Raw genomic sequence first — 20,583 nt, forward strand, 5'->3', positions numbered from 1 at the left:
AACCTATGTGATTTGCGACAAAATATCACTTTGTTACAACTACTGATGAGTGCCGCATGTTTTTTTCCTGAGGAGCTGTTGAGCTCGGTATAGGAATTTGTTTATTATGCTAGGAGGGGACCCTCGAGATTACCAGTAAATGTAGCCAGAGTGTTGGGCTGAATGTATGTATATATTATATACACATATATCTATATATATATCTATAGATATAGATATATATATATATAATGTGTGTGTGTATATACAGTATGTGTGTGTGTATATATATATATATATATAGCCCCCCCCTAGCAGTGCACCTAGTAGTAGTCCCTCCCCAGCAGTGCCCCTGGTAGTAGTCCCCCCCTAACAGTGCCCCTAGTAGTAGTCTCCCCTCCAGCAGTGCCCCTGGTAGTAGTAGTAGGTCCCCCCACTTCCAGCAGTGCCCCTAGTAGTAGGTCCCGCCCTTCCAGCAGTGCCCCTAGTAGTAGTAGGTCCCCCCCCTTCCAGCAGTGCCCCTAGTAGTAGTCCCCCCCATCCAGCAGTGCCCCTAGCAGTAGTCCCCCCTTCAGCAGTGCCCCTGGTAGTAGGTCCCCCCCTAACAGTGCCCCTAGCAGTAGTCCCCCCTCCAGCAGTGCCCCTGGTAGTAGGTCCCCCCCTAACAGTGCCCCTAGTAGTAGCCCCCCTCCAGCAGAGCCCCTAGTAGTAGTAGGTCCCCCCCTTCCAGCAGTGCCCCTAGTAGTAGTAGGTCCCCCCTTCCAGCAATGCCCCTAGTAGTAGGTCTCCCCCCTTCCAGCAGTGCCCCTAGTAGTAGGTCCCCCCCTTCCAGCAGTGCCCCTAGTAGTAGGTCCTCCCCTTCCAGCAGTGCCCGACAGACACACACACGAAAAAAATAAAATTCCACTTACCTTATTCCCCGCTCCGTTGTCCACTCCTCCGTCCAGCGTCCTCCCGCGCCGGCCCACTCTGCATGATGGGAGGAACGTCATGACGTCTCTCCCATCAGCCACTGCGGGAGCCTGAAGTCCGGCTCTGACAGTGAGCGCAGCAGCCGACGAGAGTCTGTCTGACTCTCATCGGCTGCTAAAACAAACACACAGCTGCCGGCGCCGGCGGCTGTGTGTTTGTTCCTGGCAGTGTAGTGCGGACTGCACTTATGTGCAGTCCACACTACCGCTGTGCGCCTGGTCTTATGGTAACAGCTAGATCCCCTTCCGTAGATTGATCATGACATCATCAGCAGTGTCCAACGTCATTCCCTACAATCCAAGTGGGCATATATGACCATGTGGCGAGCGAAGCGTGCCCGTGAGGGGTTAACTTTCTTATTTTGGTGCACAGTGTGGGCAGGAAACTACACTTCCGCTATCAGTGCACGTCACTTCCAGATACAATAACTGAAGTGGAATTTGTCTTTACCCTGGTCCTATGGAGGCGGAGCTGTGTCAGTCACGGCTCTGCTCCGCAAAGGCCCATGGGTGGAATGGACGCGGCTGGGCATGTGCAGCATGCCCTCCCGCGGCCATCTTGTTTCCTCCTGTAGCCAGAATGAGCTTCTAGACAGAAGCTCATTCTGACCTGGGCAGCTCAACTGGCCACTGCGCTGCCTGATCGGAGCTGCTCCGATCGCGGCAGCAGCAGGGTAGGGAGGAGGGGCATGCAGCGCCGGTGGTTGGGGGAACCATGGCAGAGCCCTGGAATGCCCCTAGGCATTCCAGTCGCCCCTAGGCATTTGCTTATTATGTCTATGCCTAGGGCCGGCTCTGAGTGGAAGTGGGGGCTATATACTTGATAGCTTTGAACTGTGGACTGCACTGATCAAGGATGGGATCATTATTTGGGGGATGAGGGATGTATCCACCAGATTGAAATATATTGTGTGCTCAGTGCTTGTCCTTATTGTCTTATTTTAACATTAAGCAAATATAAATTTTTCCCTGTAACCTAGTAAATGGAAGCTCAGTGGAAAGCTCTTTTGTACTAAAAATAAAAAAGCTCTGTTTTCAGTTTATTGTTCAGCTGTTAAAGAATGAGTGCGGCATTTTGTATTTTACTAAGTATAATTACTCAGGTGAGGTTCTGTGCCCGACAAAAACATTTTAGGTAAGGGTCTGAGATAATTCAACATCTGCATTAATATTTTACCAAGACTTGTCTGAAGGACTCTTACCTGGTTGTTTGCCCATGTCTCCTTGTTTGCCCAGTCCTTGTGGCTGCGGGTATACCACCATTGGATTTCCAGTGAATAAGGAATGTCACCACTGCCACGGAATGAACACGCCATCTCTACATCTTCTCCCGGCTGTGCGCTAACATCATGTGGTGTTTCTGTGAACAGCGCTGTAGCATAAAAACAGTGCTGTAAGTGCCTCCAATCATACATTACAGCAAACAATGTATATTACAGTAAAATAAGCCCTGAACTTAAATTAATTTATGAAACATGAAAGTTAAACGTAATGTTCGGTTTAACGCCGTGGTGGTGGATTATCCCATCCATCCTCGGTCAACACAGCTGAAGCCCCACTTATTACACAGGGAGGGAGCTCCCGCAGCTATTCAATTCAATGCGCTGTGTGCCTTGTCGGGAAGCAGGTAAGTCAGAGAATGCCGGTTCTCACGACTTAACCTGGGTGTTAAGGCGCGATAACTGGCATTCTCTGACTAAAGTGCCGGGAGCGCGGCTGTTAGTGCAGCGCTAAGCCGGCAAACAGCTGAGTGCCCGACACTTTTGTCGGATTTCTCCTCGCATCCCCAGGGGGGTGCGAGAAGAAATACTTTGCCCGGCCAAACAGCACAATGTATTGAATAGCTGCGGGAGCTCTCTCCAGCAGCTATTTTACATCCCACTGAATTGAATTCCCCCATTGTGCCTTATAACCAATGCAGGGAAATGATACTAATGATCCCATTTGAATGTATATATCTCTGGGTTTATTTTATATACAACAGCTTCATAATGGGGGTAAGATGCAATCAGGGAGATTGCTAGACTCTTCAGGGAAACAGGGAGATTGCTACTATTTCAGGGAGAGTTGGCAAGTATGTTATTATATATTGATTAATGTGGTGCTGATAATTGACTAAAAAACTGAAATGACAATGCAGACACACCTGCTGCTATGCTCTAGTCTATCAATTTGTACAGCAAATTTATGTTTCTCTAAAAAACTGCGTCAATTATGTAGATTTCAGCTTCTTCACTGTACGAACAACCAAGAGTGATACAAGATAGAGAAGTACCGCCTTCATATATATTTTTTTTTGTTGTATCTGCTTTCTGTAAGTGGGAAGCACATATACAAAGTAATCTGATGATAAATACCAATATTCTTACTAACTACATTCTTCTTAGTATTACACACTTAGGGACTGATTCAGACCCACTCGCGAGCGGCTGTCCGCTCGCAAGTGGGTCGATGGTCTGCACTGAGCATGCGCACGACGGAGGGAGCTCCGTCGTGCGCATGCGCCAGACGCGACGAGCGAAGGACTTTCCTTCGCTCGTTGTGTCTGATCAAAGGGGGCGTGCTGTCGATGTTGATTGACAGCACGCCCCCTTTGGTGGGCGTGCCGGAGGCGTGCCTCCCAGACGGGGGTGTTCCCAAGGGAACGCCTACCGTCAGAAGCCGGCCCACTGACATCACTAGTGATGTCAGTGGGAGTGATTTTGGCTCTGATAGAGCCAAAATCACTCCGGGCCTTGCGGTTGAAAAACTCAACCGCAGGCTCCGGCTCGCAGTGGCGATGGTCGCGATGGTCAAGACCATCGCGGCCATCAACCTGCACGCTCGTACAGGCTGTGGGTGGTGACCCACAGCTATACGAGCGTCCAGGAGGACGCTCCATAATTATGGAGGACGGCCCTCATTCAGAGCGTGCGCTCTGCTCAGAGCGTACGGCTCTGAATGAGGGCCCTAGTTTTCTTCTTGAAGTGTAAAGCAGTGAAGGCTTGATTGCTTATTACTCTACCCGACTACTGGACAGCTCCCCATACGTCCTTTTCTTACAGGGATTGTACCTGCAAATCATCTCGTTCCCCCATAATAAATCACACTAGAAGTTTGGTAGTGCTCCACTAAAAAGGAATGTAACCTATGGGTCTATCCAAAAGTAGGATCCCATGATTTGTTTATATAGGTCCCTGACAGAAATTGTATTTATCATCACTTTTGTGGTACCAGAAAGTTAGCACACTTGAACTTAGAGCAAATCATTACAGGAACACTCATGATTTTTTATTTTTATAAAAAAGTAACGTTAGTGTGTTTCTCTGGTTTATGAAAAGATAATTATCCTAAATACAACCTGGTTTCCAAAAGGTTACTAACTGAAGCTTGTCCTGAGGTCTTCAGCATACCCACTGCTGCACACCTTGTTTCGGCGCCAGTCTTGCAGTCAGTGACAGTCACCGAAAACAACTGGGTTGGCAGGAATAGAAAGAGTCCAGAAATGTCTGCTTTAATCATGTCTACTGTCAATCGGTCTTTTCAATGATGGGATTGTAGAGGATGAAGAGGAGAAGCAGAGGGCCTGTGAAAGATGTCAGGGGACCCACTAGATAGACTGCACAACAGACCCCAGGTAAGTAATCTTTTGGGACTTGGTTACAATAAATATTTACTTTTGGTTCTATTATCCCTTTATTCGGAATTATATTGTGTGCAGTTCCAGTATTTTGCACAAAGCAGCAAGCAAGGTGCCTCTTTATGATATTCTCATTTATTTATGCAACTGGACTTGAGTTATACCTATGGGTAAAATAGTGATTATGCCAAGTGCTTATTTTTTCAGCATAGTGAAAAGTGTCAGATCATTGATACAGCAAATGTTTAATTGTGATATAGGGAATATATGATACTATGATAGAACATATGGGGTACTAGCTGTAATGCATGGCCTTTATTTTTTCCTTTCTCTCCTTCACCTCAACCTGCTCTCTACCCACCTCTCTCACTCTTTCCTATAGCAACATTTTCTCCCCACCTCTCCTTTCCCCCATCCCCCCACTGTCTCTATCACCGCCCCCTCACTCTCTCCTCTCCGTCTCTGCTGATGGGTCAGAGGTCATACCAACTGTTGATTTAGAAATATCCTTTGATCCAGTTATGAATGTCCAAACCAATCAGTGTGAAGCAAGTTATTTATTAAAAAGTTATTGGAATACAACATATGCATATTGAAGCAATTCAAAGGCAGAAATGCTTCCCTCAAAATGGCATCCATCCTTTTTATAGTACCAATTACATAGACAAATAACATGATTATACTTTTATCATCTTATACGAAAAATAACACACATCCATGCAGGGTTCTTCATGGGTTTATGCCAGGTACTTGCTTAATAGTTGTGGTTAAAAAGTCACAAGACAAGAACAAAATGGTGGACTGGGATGTAGCTTTATGGAAATTATTGCTACAGGGTACATTGTGAAGCAATATTCTCTCTCAGCAATTTCTGGTAAACTGCTTACAATGCAAATGCTTTTGACTAGTGGAGCCATTTTGACAAGCTATTAAAATGATACATGTGAGTACTCTTATATATCCCTTCATCCACTTCCAAATAGAGCCCCCTATTCCTTCCACATTACTGCCATTACATTGCAACATGATAACATAATCTTTATCAGGCTCTTATTCTATCTATCTATCTATCTATCTATCTATCTATCTATCTATCTATCTATCTATCTATCTATCTATCTATCTATCCATCCATCCATCCATCCATCTATACATTTATCTATATATCTATTTATACATCTATCTATACATCTATCTATCTATACATCTATCTATCTATCTATCTATCTATACATTTATCTATCTATCTATACATTATCTATCTATACATTTATCTATCTATCTATCTATACATTTATCTATCTATCTATCTATCTATCTATCTATCTATCTATCTATCTATCTATCTATCTATCTACACATCTGTCTAACTACACATTCATCTATCTACACATCCATCTATCTATCTACACATCCATCTATCTATCTATCTACACATCTAAAGAGAGAAGAGAAGATGGGACAATGGCTCTCATTCAGAGCCGCTCGCTAGCGGCCGTACGCTCGTTCTGAGCGATGTTCGCACATCTGCGCATGCGTACGGTTTTTAGTACGCATGCGCGAACCAGTCAGTGCGGCCGAAAATCGTTTGTACGCTATATAGCGAGTGCCTGCTATTTTGAGTGACAGAATGAGGCGTATGTGGGTGGTAACAGGGGAAGGTGCTTGTAAACGGGGGAGTGGAATTCGAACGCAGGCGTGCTTAAAGGTCAAAACGGGCGTTTTAAGGGAGTGCATAATTAATACAGCAGCGTCATTGACCACGTCACTTGGTTTTTTTTAACTCAGAACTGCTCGCAAAATAGCGGTTGAAAAAACCAACCACAAGAATAGCAAGCAGTTCATACGCTGTTCGATGTACTCGATTAATCTAATAAATAGCGGACATGACGTATGGTGCGAGCGGCCAGGGGCGTTTTTAACAAATAAACGAGCGTATGTTTTGCACGCTCGTTCAGACTTAGAGGTGTGAACAGACTGCAATTTGCGAACGGATCATTTGAATAGCCACCCCTTGTTTTTGAACGAACGACCGCAAATAGCGAACGGCTCTGAATCAGGCCCAATATCATGGATGGGCTTCCTTGGCTCTCCAACCATTGGAATTGCTGCAGTGCCATCAGCTGCCTAAACCTGGGAAATATGATGACATCACATATGAGGTTATATTGGTTGTATATAGTACTTATGTTTTGGTATGAAGAACAAAAATATTTTAGGTACTGAATAAAACATATTTTTCATTGTAGTTACTGAACATGCAAATTATTTACTTCTATTCTTCAATAACTACTTATATTTTGTAAAGAATTATCTTGGCATTAATGGCATGCTAATTTTACAATGCAGCATACTACTACACTGCATTTGTGTATATTATCACTATATACGACGCACCTTACTGTACACAGGGCCTGATTCAGCAGCGACCGCAGCTGCAAATTCACACTGAATACAGCTGCGAAAATATGCTAATACTTGCCAAAGCACCGCCGACATAAAGACGCCCAATGCTGCTTTCTCACATCTGTCCACTGTCGCTTTTCTGTGTAAACATCGGTAACCATCGACACACATCTACCACTCACGCAGCATTTACACCAGGTCTGACCAGCCGCAGACACAGCAAGTCTCTTCGCATGCAGTGGGCTCTCAAGCTGTGGATGCAATCGCAGTGGCTAATTTATGCACGTCCAAGCAACGGTGTTCAAATGGGCAGGCACGCCTACATTTTTCTGACCACTCCCCCGTCACCACCCCCAAACGCTCGCAGCCTGTCACTCACTCTGCGATGGATTCCTCTGTGCGTCCGTGATCGCAGTGCACGTGCAGTGCGGCTTACAGACATGCGCAATGGCTAACAATCATTCTATCTGCGTACGTAGTTGCACTTGCGATCGCTTCTGAATCAGGCCCACAGTCCATATAAACGTAACTTTTACTGTAACTGTGTGCCAATATACAAATTGGTCAGCATGTACTAAATAAGACAGTACTCTGGCGACACACTATTTTGTTTGCAGGGATCACAATGTAAAAAAGAAATGTCTGGCTCTTTCCCCTCTATTTTCCATCTTTCTTGCCTACCATTCCTCTCTCTCTCTCTCCTTCTTCCTCTCCTCTCCCCCATTACTCCCCCCCTTGTCTCTAGCTCCTTAGCTGTAGTATTTAGTTTCCCTTCAAGGGCCGCAGCGCACCATCTGTCAACAGAGCCGTAAAAAGCTGATACATGCAGAGGGGGAACAGCCTGCAGCATGGGGAGAAGGGGGAGAGAGATATTGGAAAGAGTGATGGGGAGAGATGCTGTGATAGAGTGAAAGAGAGAAGTAGAACTGTCTGCAGAGGAGTAAAACAACAGATCAAACATTATATTCTGCAATATCATAAGTAGAGAATGATGTGACAGTGGAAGATGAATAGTCTGCAGTATGGGAAGAAATGGAGAAGACAGTAGGTGAAAGTAAAGGAGAGGGGTAGTAGAGTAACCAAAATAGTATAGGATTAGAAATGAAGAGGTATAAGGAGATGGAGGATGCACTGAGGTCTGCAGCAGCAGGAATGAAAACTGTCTGCATGAGGGAAGAGAGACATAAGTTATATACAGACTACAGAAAAGACTGTCAGGGTATATTCTGAGACAAAGAACGGTTGACAAAAATAAGGTATGAAAGAAAACTGCAGAAGTTAAAAATTAATAAGTTAACAAAATGATAAGTTAATAAAAATAAAAAAAGAGGTCAATGGAGTATATAGAGATGGCAGAGCAATGACATTTTAGAGCAATAAAGAAAAGCCTTTTACTAGTCTCAAGTTTAAATTTCTATTTATTAACAAGTGATAAAGATTTTTCTTATTGCAGCTATATACATATGTATACGATGAATCCCTGTGTATTTACCCTCTGATAAATACACCTTAAGAGAGTTTCCAAATATAATTTTCCCTTATAGACCCCAAACACTAAAAGAAAAAGGCATAATATAATAAAACTTCCTTGTAGTAGTCTTCTGAAGTATCCAGCTGCATGCAACCTTTCCTTGCCTAACTTTTGTGGTAATACACAGCAACGGCAGCATGAGGGGACTATTCCTGAAAACTTGGAGAGAGCTACATTTGTGAGAGATGAAGTACCAACCAATCAGCTCCTAACTGTCACTTCACAGGCTGTGTTTGAAAAACGGCAGTTGGGAGCTGATCATCACTCTCCAAGCTTTCATGAATAGACCCCTAGGAGACAGATTAAGTGGAGTCCCTGAGTGATGACGCAATTTGCATTGAACCGCGTCATTGTGGCTTTGCCCTCTGCTCCCCAATGCCAGTAATCTCGGTATTGCATAGCGGGGGTCAGGGCTACAATGACAATGACGCGATTGCATCATCACGCCCCAGACCAGCCCGCCGGCTCTGCCGGGCGACTCCCTCCACAGTGCCGACCTGGCTGCTTCCACCCGGAGGAGGCAGCTAAAAGGTCAGCACATGTGGTATCCAGGCTATTTAAGATGGTAATCCAATGCTGCAGACCACAGTCCCCACTATTCTCAATGGAGAATGGAGTCTGACCCAATTTACAAAGCATCCTAAAAGCATGGCATTTCAAAGCTTAGTACAGATAGCTACACATCTTTTCGGGGCAGTGATAATAACACATGATGCTCATTGTGGCAAAATAGCTTCCTATCTTAAATAGACAGTTTCAAGCAATGCCAAACATCTTAAAGTTTGTCATAATGATGTCACGGTGCACCTACACAGGGGAAGAAATATTTCATGGACATAACGAAAACTGTAATATGTTTCTTGCCCAATATCGTCACTAGTTCCATTTCTAGACTACATTATCATTATGGAGATATTGTTTAAACCCAAAGGCCATTGTGTATAGGCAAAGGGTACTCTATAACGCATTCAGTATGAATGGCCAGCGGTTCAAATCCCGACAGCGGCAGCCCGACAAGGATGAAAATCCTGATCGTCCCAAGGTTCACTAACCTATTCTACCCCCTAACCCTCCCTTAGGGGTGCCTAACCCTAACCTCCCCCCTAAGTGCCTAACCCTAATCCCCCCTCTACTTGCCTAAACCTGACCCCCCGTGGGGGTGCCTAACCCTAACCTCCCCCCAGGGGGGCCTAACCCTAACCCACTCTTCCCCTAGACTAAACCTAACTTCCCGGGGGGGTGCCTAACCCTAAGTTCCCCCCGGGAACCATAAACCTAAACCCGCGGCTGTCCGTGCTTACCTTCGATCGGTAAGCCGGGTGTTGGTCTCCCGGTGTAGAGAAAATGACAGGCGTCGGGATTTCGACGCCTGTAATTTAACCCTTGCCGGGATTATACAGTCAGGAAGCCGGCGGCCGGGATTCCGTCCATCGGCTTCCCGACTGTTTCCCTCTATAACATGTGTATGCTATTTTATTTATTTGACTAACAGAGTGTGCAAAGAAATGGAAGGCGATACAAGAGCAAAGTGACAGAATGCAGAATAAAAATAGACAGAAGCAAAAAAAGGGCATTATAGATAGTGTCATGAAAACATGAGACAGATACATATTGTGACAGAGGGAAAAGGAGGGCTGTATTTAAAATGATCAGAGGCAAGTAAATGAAGAAAGAACATAAATGGCAAAGGCATCGGTTTATACTATATAGTGTCACAACAGATCCAGAACAGCTTTATAAAAACAGCAAATAATTGATGAGAAAAAAAGTAATGAGCAAAAGATAACAGCAAAGGTTGAGGGGGTGAGTGCACTGTGAAACAGATGGAAGGGAAGATGAGGTAAGTAGGGAAACAAACAGTAAAGGTTAGTGAGGCGGAGGGGAATAGAGAGAGGAGACTGAGAAAGGTAGGCAGGAAGGAAGAGAGAGGTAAGGTGAAAGAGGGGAGAGCGTGCTTCAGAGCAGCAGCTGGAAGATTGGAAGAGACAGCTACGGAATTACATATCCAGGGAGATTTAGGGGAAAAAAACAATGTGACAGGAGAACAGAGACAGGAGCGGGTCCATGCAGCGACTTCACAAGCTATTACTGAGAGAGACTGTATGTGAGAGGAAGGGATAGAATAAGAAAAAGGAGAGATGAGGAGAGAGAAGAAAGTAATAGAGGAACAAGCGAATGGGAAATAAAAACAGATAGAATGTAATTAAAGTGGAGGAAGGCGAAGAAAATGCCATTTTTGTCAGCAGGTCACAATCGTAGAAGCACAGGCTCCAAATATGCCCGCTTGCCCCAAATATCTAATTGCCAATTCTATTTATATATTATCCACTCCAATAATAGCTTAATGGCATATACCTAGACGTATGGAGCATCTGCAGCTAGATTTTCTGCTGATTCTTTCACTGAAGGCTTGCAAATACATTGCTATGGCTGCTTTGCCAACATTTGTACAGTCTAGCCACATTACAAAGGTTTTTCTTTTTTTAAAGAGGATTGTGGAAGTAATGAGAAATAGAAGTGATGGCGAAAAGTAGTTTAGCCTGTCAGATATGCTCCTAAAATGGCAGCAAGAGAGTTCTAAACAAATGCTTATAAACATGTTTTTTAGATAAGGATGCCTGGTTTTCCCTGCTCCTGGACAGCGTGGGGGTTGCCCTATGGTCTTGCTGAAAATAAATCAACATTTTCTTCCAAACCTTCCCTTAAAGCTAGGTTTAAAAGGCTTTATTATTCTATTTTGAAAAATGCTGTTGGCAAGTCAAGAATAACTCATATAGATGAAGCAAATGAAACTGAATATAAAAACAGAATAGATCTATGTGGATGAAGAAAAAGATTTAAAAGATAATCTGAACATTAGATGTAAATTGAGCATAGGCATAATTTGCCATTATGCTGAGTGAATGTGCTTGTATAGAGCTTGGAGCCAATGGCGCCCTTATATTAGATGAATTCTCCCTGCCACATGCAGGGTCTCAGTCACTGGTATCTAATTAGCATAATTCTGGCATTTTCACACATTAGTAAGATATCAACATCGTCTATCTACCCACAGGCACCAGACATGGATGTAGGTGGGGAGAGTGTGAGAGACGATAGTTACATAAAGGTTAGAGGTAGAGAGATAGGAGAAAATCAAGGGAGAGAAGCAAAGAAGATAAAGACAGTAATGAGAAATCTCTCACACTGTTCATTAAGAACATTAGTTGTAGAAGGATAAAAGCATCTCTACGTGTTAACGGTCATCCACTGTCCTGCTGTTATGACCTCTGTGTTAGGGCATTATATTCAAGCCACCTTCTAATGAGCCCCCCTCCCTATACAAAATATATAACCCCCTACAGGAGCTCGCATCTGATAACCCCCCTATCAGTACTTCGCAAATGAGCCATCACAAGTTCATTAGGTTGCAGCATCTCCTTAATAGCCTGCTAATTAATATTTAGCTGTCTAATTAGCTTGCAGTGCCCAGATGTGTTCTTTATAGGCAGCCTGGACTTACCATTTCTACTTAACCCCAGCAGTGCTGAAATACGGTTACAAAGCTGATAGATGATAGAGATCACTTTTGTCCACAAGACTACTTAACCAATTGCTTCTACAATGTGTGATCATTTTCTCCTCCCTCCATTTTTCTTTTTGTTCATTGTAATAACCAGGGTTAATTGTTAAAAGTATTACAAATTATTTGGTTTACCCAGGACCAGCGCAATTGTAAATTAGGTAGATAACTGGGTATATAATATCCTCTTACCATCAGTGAATTCGGTCTGTAATGCTCATTAGCCACCAGTTAAATTGTTCTGTAACCTTTGAAATGGCTCTGTACTATCAACTAGCCACATATAATATAATAATAATCATGAATAGATAGTATTTCCCACTAGCCATGAGAGAATATACACTTTATTTCCACTAGTCTAATCATAACTTAATTTTGATTTGTATTATCAGTAATACCCCTTTTACACCGGAGCTAAAACCCGGGTTATTGCAGGGTTAACCCGGGTATTTCCTTGGTGTAAAAGAGGAGAGGGTTGGATCGCCGGGTCGAGTGACCCGGCAATCCAACCCAGGTGACTTGCAGGGTTTAACACTGGAGTAACCCATGGAACCCTGTAGTGTGAACGGCGCACTCCGGGTCACACTGCAGGAGTTCCAACTCCGGTTCAGACCGGGATTTTGGGGTAAAAGGGGTATAACTGTGTCAGCCATAAGATAATTATCTGTTCCTGCTACCAGTGCATAAGTCTGTATTGCCCAGTAGCCACTACTGAATTGAGGATCTGGTTCTGAGATTTCCGCAATGCCGATATTTACGCAGATTGAGTGATTGTTTGCCATTGTGCATGTGCGAATGTCGCACTGCGTAAGTGCAGTAATTGTCTTGCTGCCATGCTTGCAAAAAAGATTCACTCACAAAGTGAGTGACAGGTAGTCAGCAACAGGGGGATGGCTAGGCAAACCAGTGACATCACAAGGGGGGTGCGGGCCGCACCCGGGTGTCACCCGCTGAGGGGTAACACCAAAGTGCCGACTCCCCCTCAGTGAAAGGAGCCGGGTGCTGCACTGTAACATTTCGTGCAGCACTCTGCTCCTGACAAAGTGAGGGGAGCCGACACTACCCGCAGAGTGGTCCCCGGGTGCAGACCCCACCTCCACCGGAGCTCCCCAGTTGTAACGGGGTTCGGGTCGCGAGGCCACGCCCCTTCTGTGAGGCCACGCTCCCTTTCTCCTGGTGCGGTTCTGCTAAAGCCCTCCCCGCACCGGGTGCAATAGCGGAGAGGGACGCCACTGAGGCAAACGCAGGCATGTCAGGACCGTTTAAACTACGTTTCATGGGCGAGCAAAAATTAGCCATTGCGTTCTCCTTCACAGCATGAGAGCCCTCTGCGTGTCAGGAGAGACGCTGTGTTTGAGACAGGTCAGACTTGACTTACAAGCTTCATGGTTACCAGATCTGCGTCAATGTTACCAATGTTTACACTGTTGTACGGCAATGGATGGATATGAGAAGGCAGCACTGCTATGCTCGGCTAAACATTGGGAGGCATTAGCATATTTTAGCAACTACGAAACGTAAGAGATTGCAGTTGCGGTTGCGTTAGCGTAAATCTCGGAATCAAGTCCTTTATCTTGAATGTCAAATAGCCAGCAGTAAATTGTTTCTACATTGAAAACTAGCTAACAATTAGCTGGATAAGTAAAGTGACCAAGCCAGTAGAAAACTTGCTCAGTTATGTCCACTAGGGAATAAGGTATGTATTGCCTACTAGACATTTGTTTTTATACTAGTAATTGGTCTGTTAAAACATGTGGAGCTATTTTGTTGTATAATTGGTAACTTCTGATACAATGAGTGGACTAATATGTGGGTTTAATGTAGCACAGTAAGCACATATTGTGAACATTGTCTTGAGTGACAAAGTCAAAGTAGGGGAGAGGCGTGGTGGCAGGAGACAAATGGGGGCAAGTTGGGGTATACACAAACCAATGGGCAGATATGGCAGACATAAAGGTGAAAAGCAGTTATAAAGTTGGTTTCAAATCACTAGTGCATAAAACTATCTGCACTTGTGATTTGAAGATTGCTGATATGGTGGCAATGGTGCATCATGCATATACAGAGGGTTGGCAGAACCATTACACTGCCAGACAGTGTATCCAAACAACCAAATATAAAGAGATTTATACTTAACTAGCCTGTTGCTTATTGCAGATTTTTTTTAATTGAAGACATACTGGTGACATGGTTAGGCGCACAGGTTACCATAGATGTGGGCACGATGTACAAAATGGCAAATACCAGAAGGGCTGATGGGCCAGGCCGGCGTCAAACCCCGGCCGAGCAGCTCCGCCTCCTGGCGCTCTGCTCGGCCGGGGACACTGAAAGACGTGGGACATGCCACCTGGCCAGGCCCCCGTGACTCACGGTGAGCCCCCACTTAGGTGAGGCCACACCCTTTTTGCGGACACGCTCCCACAAGGGGGACTGCCAGGGCTGCTCAGTAATCCCAGTACGTCCCTGCACCACAGTGTTTCTTCACTCTGGTGTCGGTTACACATTAGCTCTGCCTGTGTGCCTAGAGGAACCTCCCTACAACAACTAGATTGTTTGCTATGGGCAACTTATTCACTAGTCCCCTTCTACACTCATTTCTCTGCTTGATACATCAATCCCTTAGTTGCCTCCAGGGTGAGAAAGGGTGTGATCCTGGAGATATTTCGGAGATGGAAATGGCAGGATTGTGCGAGGTGCCAAATGTGTGGTTTAAAGAAGAGGGAGGAGTCAAGGATAACTCAAAGGCAGCGTGCTTGGGGGGGCGGGTGTAGAGCAGATGGTTGTACTATCGATAGATAATGATGAAATCATGGGAGGTGAGGTTTTTCAGAGGGGTGGGGAGTTGATCAGCTTAGTCTTAGACATGTTATTATTATTATCATAATTTATTTATATGGTACCACAAGTGTTCCGCAGCACCTTACAAAGTACAGAAACAAATAGTTGACCACCGACTTACAGTACAAGACAATACAATGCAGGACACGGATAATATACATTGCTACATTAGCGACCATATCACCCAAAAAAGCAACAGAGCATAAGCAACCAAGTGTTAGGTGCCCTAGTAAGGTGTAAGAAGTAGATGAAAGTAAAGTAAGGAGAAGCAGGTGTGACACGGATGGGGTAGACAGGAAGGAAAGAGCATGTTGCAGCAAGTTAGGGTGAGAGCTGGAAGGCATTGATGAATTAGTGGGTCTTGAGAGCCCATTTGAAGGACTGTAGAGAGTTGGTGAGTTTGATGGGGAGAGAGAGAGTTCCAAAGGTGGGGAGCAGCATGGGAGTGGGAGGAAGTAATCAGTTGACATGAGAGGTGACGTGCATTTGTTGAACGAAGAGGATGGGCAGGAGTGGGAAGTGAGATGAGATCAGAGATGTAAATGGGAGAGGATTGGGTGAGGACTTTGTAAGAGAATGTGAGAACCTTGACTTGGGTCCTAAAAGAGGAGGGGGAGCCAGTGGAGGGCTTGTAGGAGAGGGGAGGCCGATGTAGAGCATTTGGAGAGGAAGATGACCCGAGCAGCAGCATTGAGGACAGACTGGAGAAGAGAGAGATGGGAGTTGAGGAGGTCAGATAAGATGAGGTTACAATAGTCCATTCTGGAGATGACCAGTGAGTGGATAAGGGTTTTAGTAGCATCCTGGGTGAGAAAGGGTATGATCTTATAAATATTTTTGAGATGGAAACGACAGGACTGAGAGAGGTTCTGGATATGTGGTTTGAAGGGGAGGGAGAAGTCAAGGATAACTCCAAGACAGTGCACTTTGGGGCTAGAGGAGATAGTTGTGCCATCAATTGATAAAGAAATAGTGGGAAGTAAGGTTATGTGGGAGGGTGGAAGATGATCAGCTCAGTCCTAGACATATTAAGCTTAAGAAAACGCTGGGACATCCAGGAAGAGATGGCAGAGAGACAGTTGCAGATACGAGTGAGGAGAGACGGGGAGAGGTCAGGGGAGAGCATCATCAGCATAGAGATGATAATGGAGGTCAAAAGATCTAATGAGTTCACTAGAGAGGACGTATAGAGGGAGAATAGGAGAGGTCTAAGAACAGAACCTTGGGGAACACCTACTGTAAGAGGCTGTGGGGGGGAAGAGAAGTAATTAGAGGAGACAGAGAAGGATCAGTCAGAGAGGTAGGAGGACAGCCAGCAGAGGGCAGTATAACATACACAACGGGAGTGAAGGAGTTGCAGCAGGAGAGGGCTGTCCACAGTGTTGAAAGCAGCAGAGAAGTCAAGGAGAATGAGCAGGGAGTAGTTGCCCTTGGATTTGGCAACAAGGAGGTCATTGCTGACTTTCGTGAGGGCAGTTTCAGTGGAGTGGAGAGAATGGAAGCCAGACTGAAAAGGGTCAAGGAGGGAGTGGGAGGAAAGAAAGGTGGTAAGGCAGTTAGTAATAATACACCCAAGGAGTTTGGAGGCAAAAGGGAGGAGAGAGATGGGTCAGTACTTAGAGAGAGTGTTAGGATCAAGGTTAGGTTTTTTAAGAATAAGGGAGACAAGGGCATGTTTGAATGCAGAAGGAACCATGTCAGATGAAAGGGAGAGATTGAGGTGGGCATGATGGGAACAGGCGCAAGGAGAGAGGTAGCAGAGGAGACGCAAAGGAATAGGGTCAAGGGGAGGTGACAGGGGGCAGGAGGACCAGATGAGGGCCATGACTTCCTCTTCAGGTACAGGGGAGAAGGATGTCAGAGTTGGTAAAATGGATGTGGAAGGGTGATCCGGGAAAGGAGGAGGTGGAGAGCTGGAAGATTGGTGGGATATGATGTCCTGACGTATGGAATCAATTTTAGATGTAAAGTAGGTAGCAAAGTCAAGGGCAGAGAGTGAGGAGGGAAGGCGAGGAGAGGGTGGGCAGAGGAGGGAGTTGAAGGTAGTGAAGAGACGCTGGGAATTTGAGCACTGGGAGGAGATGAGGTTGTTGAAATATGACTTTTTAGAGAGGGAAAGGGCAGCACTGTAGGATGAGAGCATACATTTGAAATGGAGAAAATCTGCCTTAGAGCGTGATCTTCTCCACTGTTGCTTGGCGGTTCGTGAACACTTGTGCAGTTATTTGGTGCATTTGGAATGCCAGGATTGAGGTGCGGATCTGCGAGAGTGATTCATGATTTCTGGAGCAACAGAGTCAAGAGCAGAAGTAAGGGAGACATTGTATAGGGAAGCAGCTTGTTCAGGGCAGGAGAGAGAGAGGATAGGGGACAGAAGTGAGTTAAGCAGGGAAGAAAAAGAAAAGGTGTCGATAGCCTCCATGTTACGCTTAGTGATGGTGACCTCAGGTAGAGGAGGGGAAGGAGAGAGGGATAGGCTAAAAGAGAAAAGGTGATGCTCAGAATTGAGGAATTGGAGTAATCAGAGATATCACAATGGTGAGTGAAGACCAAATCAAGTGAATGCCCACTCACATGGGAGGGTGAGGAAGTCCATTGGTCCAAATGATGATGTGAGGGTAAGGAGTTTGGAGGCAGAGGATTCTGTGGGGATATCAATTGGAATATTGAAGTCACAAAGGAGGGAAGGTCTGAGGACAGAAAGTGAGGGAGCAGGAAGCAAAGTTGTCAAGGAACTTGGAGGGAGGGCCAGAGGGATGGTAAATGACAGAGACAAGGGGGAAATGATTAAGGTGGAAGAAGGGGGCAGAACAGAGGATTAGGTAGACACTAAGTGGAGGGGGAAGTGGAAGACAAAATGGTCATGGTGTGGCTGAGGTGTATAGGCGGAGGAAAACTAGATGTAGTAGAATGTGAGAAAAAGTGCAGGAATTTTGCAGAGAAGTATAGTAAAAGTACAGTGGCGGAAAAGGTGCCTGCACAATAACAAAAGTTTATTATTGAGCAGAGGAAAAGTGGAGATTCAATGGGGAAGAAATTGAATATTAGAATAGACTATTATAAGATAGATGACATGAGGCTAGGCAAAGAACTATGGTAGAAAGACATTATTTCTAAGAGGTAAACTGAAATTGGCACAGATACAGTATGGTTTGAGGTGTTTGTGAAACCAGAGAGCCAGCACAAATATTAGAGCCTTATTCTGCCAGCAATGCACAGGAGAGACCGCATGCACTTGGCCAATGGTTTTGTGGTGCGCATCGCACAGCGCGTGCGCAAACTAGCCAGTGCAATTGGGTAAGCGTACGCAGACTACACGCAGTGTGCACGCACACCCCTTCCGATATTGATTGACAGGAAGTGCCATTTGTGGGTGGTGACGGGGGGGTGGTCGGGTGAACACAGGCATGCCTGTGCATTGGGACACCGTTTTAGGGGCTTGCATAAATTAGCCACTGCTGTGCTGCACACAGTGATGAGACTCTGTGCACACAGGAAGTTGCCAAGATCCTGCACGAGGTCTGGTCAACCACTATTATGCAAATGTGGTCGATGGTTCTCGATGTTTACATTATCTTACGTACTCATCAGGCTTTGAGTAAAGGGAGATGGGCGGATTAATATTGGGCTGTTTCCGTGCGTATGCATTGATTAGCATATTCTCGCAGTGGCCGGGTACATGCGTCTGCTAGCTAAATCAGGCCCTAAGTTCTTACAATGAGTCCAGTGATGAAAGTCCTGGTTATACAGACAGCAGTTGCTTGTAGTGAAGAGAATTTGAACTTACATTTCTTGATCATACTTTGTCCAAAAGTTTTGTTAAAGTTTAAGGAAGCGCTGGGACATTCAGGCACTGTTTTCAGATCTGGCCATGATATGACAATGTGGTGTCTAACCCGCTAGCCCTGCATCACTGAACAAATGGGACCTCTACAAAGGAATCCCTAATTTTCTGACCTGTACCTTCCCTGTGGGATTGGTATGAAATACCGCCGGCCGCATGTCAGCGGCAGCCCGACAGGAGCAGAGTGCGACGCAGCAGAAGCCCGACAGCGCTGGAAATCCCGATCGTGGATAGGTAAGTATCCACTAACCTAACCCCCCTAACCCTAACCCTCCTTAGGGGTGCCTAACCCTAACTTCCCCCCCAAGTGCCTAACCCTAATCCCCCCTCTAAGTGCCTAACCCTAACCACCCCCTTCCCCGCTGCCTAAACCTAAGTCTCCCGGGGGGGTGCCTAACCCTAAGTCCCCCCCAGGGGTGCCTAACCCTAAGCCCCCCCCGGGAGCCCTAAACCTATCCCTCCCCCCCGCGGCTGTCCGCTCGCGGCGCCCGGCATCACTACGATCGTGATGCCGGGCGCCGGTCTCCCGGCGTCGGGGAAATGCGGGCGTCTACATCTAGACGCCCGGCATTTCACCCTTGCTGGGATAAGACAGACGGGAAGCCGGCTGCCGGTATTTAGGCAGTCGGCTTCCCGATTGCCTCCCTTCCCTGTATAGCCATCAAATCATTATACCTTTCCATTGATCCCCCTGTATAATTTGATTTGCTAGTTCCAGTACCAGTAGTTACCTTTGGGTAATCTCTCCCTGTTGTCTGTGACTTGTGGTTATATGAGGTAGAGTAATTCCTCCATGTAAAAATGTCACAGCCAATGCCTGATCCTTCTGTGAGGCTACATTCTATCCCTGCTTTCTAGACCATTTTCACTGACAGGATGCGGGATAAGGCCGACCCGAGACTAAAGATTGCCCAACAACGAGATACCAATGCCCGGCATCCCAAACGAGGTTGTAGCCGCAGGGGGCGGGTGGTTTCTATTAGGCACCCCTGGGGGGAAGTAGGGTTAGGCACCCCCCGGGGAGGGTTAGGCTAGGGGAAGGGGGGGTTAGGGTTTGGCACCCCCTGGGGAGGGTTAGGTTTACGGTGCGGGGAGGGGGTTTAGGGTTAGGCACCTCTGGGAAAGGGTTAGGGTTAGGCACCCCTAAGGGAGAGTTAGGGTTAGAGGGGAGAGGGTTCGCTACTTATGTGCCCCTGTCGGGATGTCCTCCTGTCGGGCTTCCGGTGTCAGTATGAGAACTGGCGGCTATTCAGCCATTGGTATTTCATACCGATTCCTCACTGACAACTACCACTGAATTTGATAAATTTGTGTTGAAAATATAGATGGTAGATTGTTACTGAGAAGTGGTAGAAGAAGGAAAAAACTTATACCCAAGAATACACGTTTTTCTTTGTAAATGGGGGTGGAATAATAAACAAGAAAAAGTTACGATAACGATAAGGGTAGCAGTGTCCTTAGTCAAATAAATACAATTGCAATTGGGTCTGTTGGCAAAGGTATGCTTAGGATCTAGGCAGAGAAGAGGTTAAGCATGCAAGGTACTACTGAAAAATGGCACTTTGCTGCCCACCCATGTGTGTACATGCCCTTCCTCAGCTCACATTACATTCTGACAGGCCCATAGATTTCCTGCTAATGTGATCAGGAGGTATAGGTTGCAGGTCATGGTTTGCAGGTTTTAGTGTCAGTGAGAGGGATTTACGGGGGTGGTAGAGTTCTCCCCTGTGCTGACTGGAACAGTACCTGCTTTATAGACCATAGGCAAGAAAACAGCAGGGCTTGGAACCACTAAAGACATGGATATTGCCAAAGTGGTCACAAAGGCTCATG

General features: G+C 45.7%; 1 protein-coding gene across 2 annotated transcripts in view; it reads right to left on the bottom strand.

Moving 5' to 3' along the window:
• Positions 1 to 20,583, bottom strand: part of VSTM2L (V-set and transmembrane domain containing 2 like) — a 97,274-nt gene that overhangs the window by 56,411 nt on the left and 20,280 nt on the right. For both annotated transcript variants that reach the window (XM_088480564.1, XM_088480563.1), the window contains exon 2: positions 2,153 to 2,322. In XM_088480564.1, the coding sequence (XP_088336690.1) occupies positions 2,153 to 2,322 (170 nt within the window). The remainder of the gene's footprint in view (positions 1 to 2,152; positions 2,323 to 20,583) is intronic.

The sequence above is a fragment of the Taudactylus pleione genome, unplaced genomic scaffold (genome assembly GCF_031769625.1).
Source record: "Taudactylus pleione unplaced genomic scaffold, aTauple2 ptg000256l, whole genome shotgun sequence".
Lineage (NCBI taxonomy): Eukaryota > Metazoa > Chordata > Amphibia > Anura > Myobatrachidae > Taudactylus > Taudactylus pleione.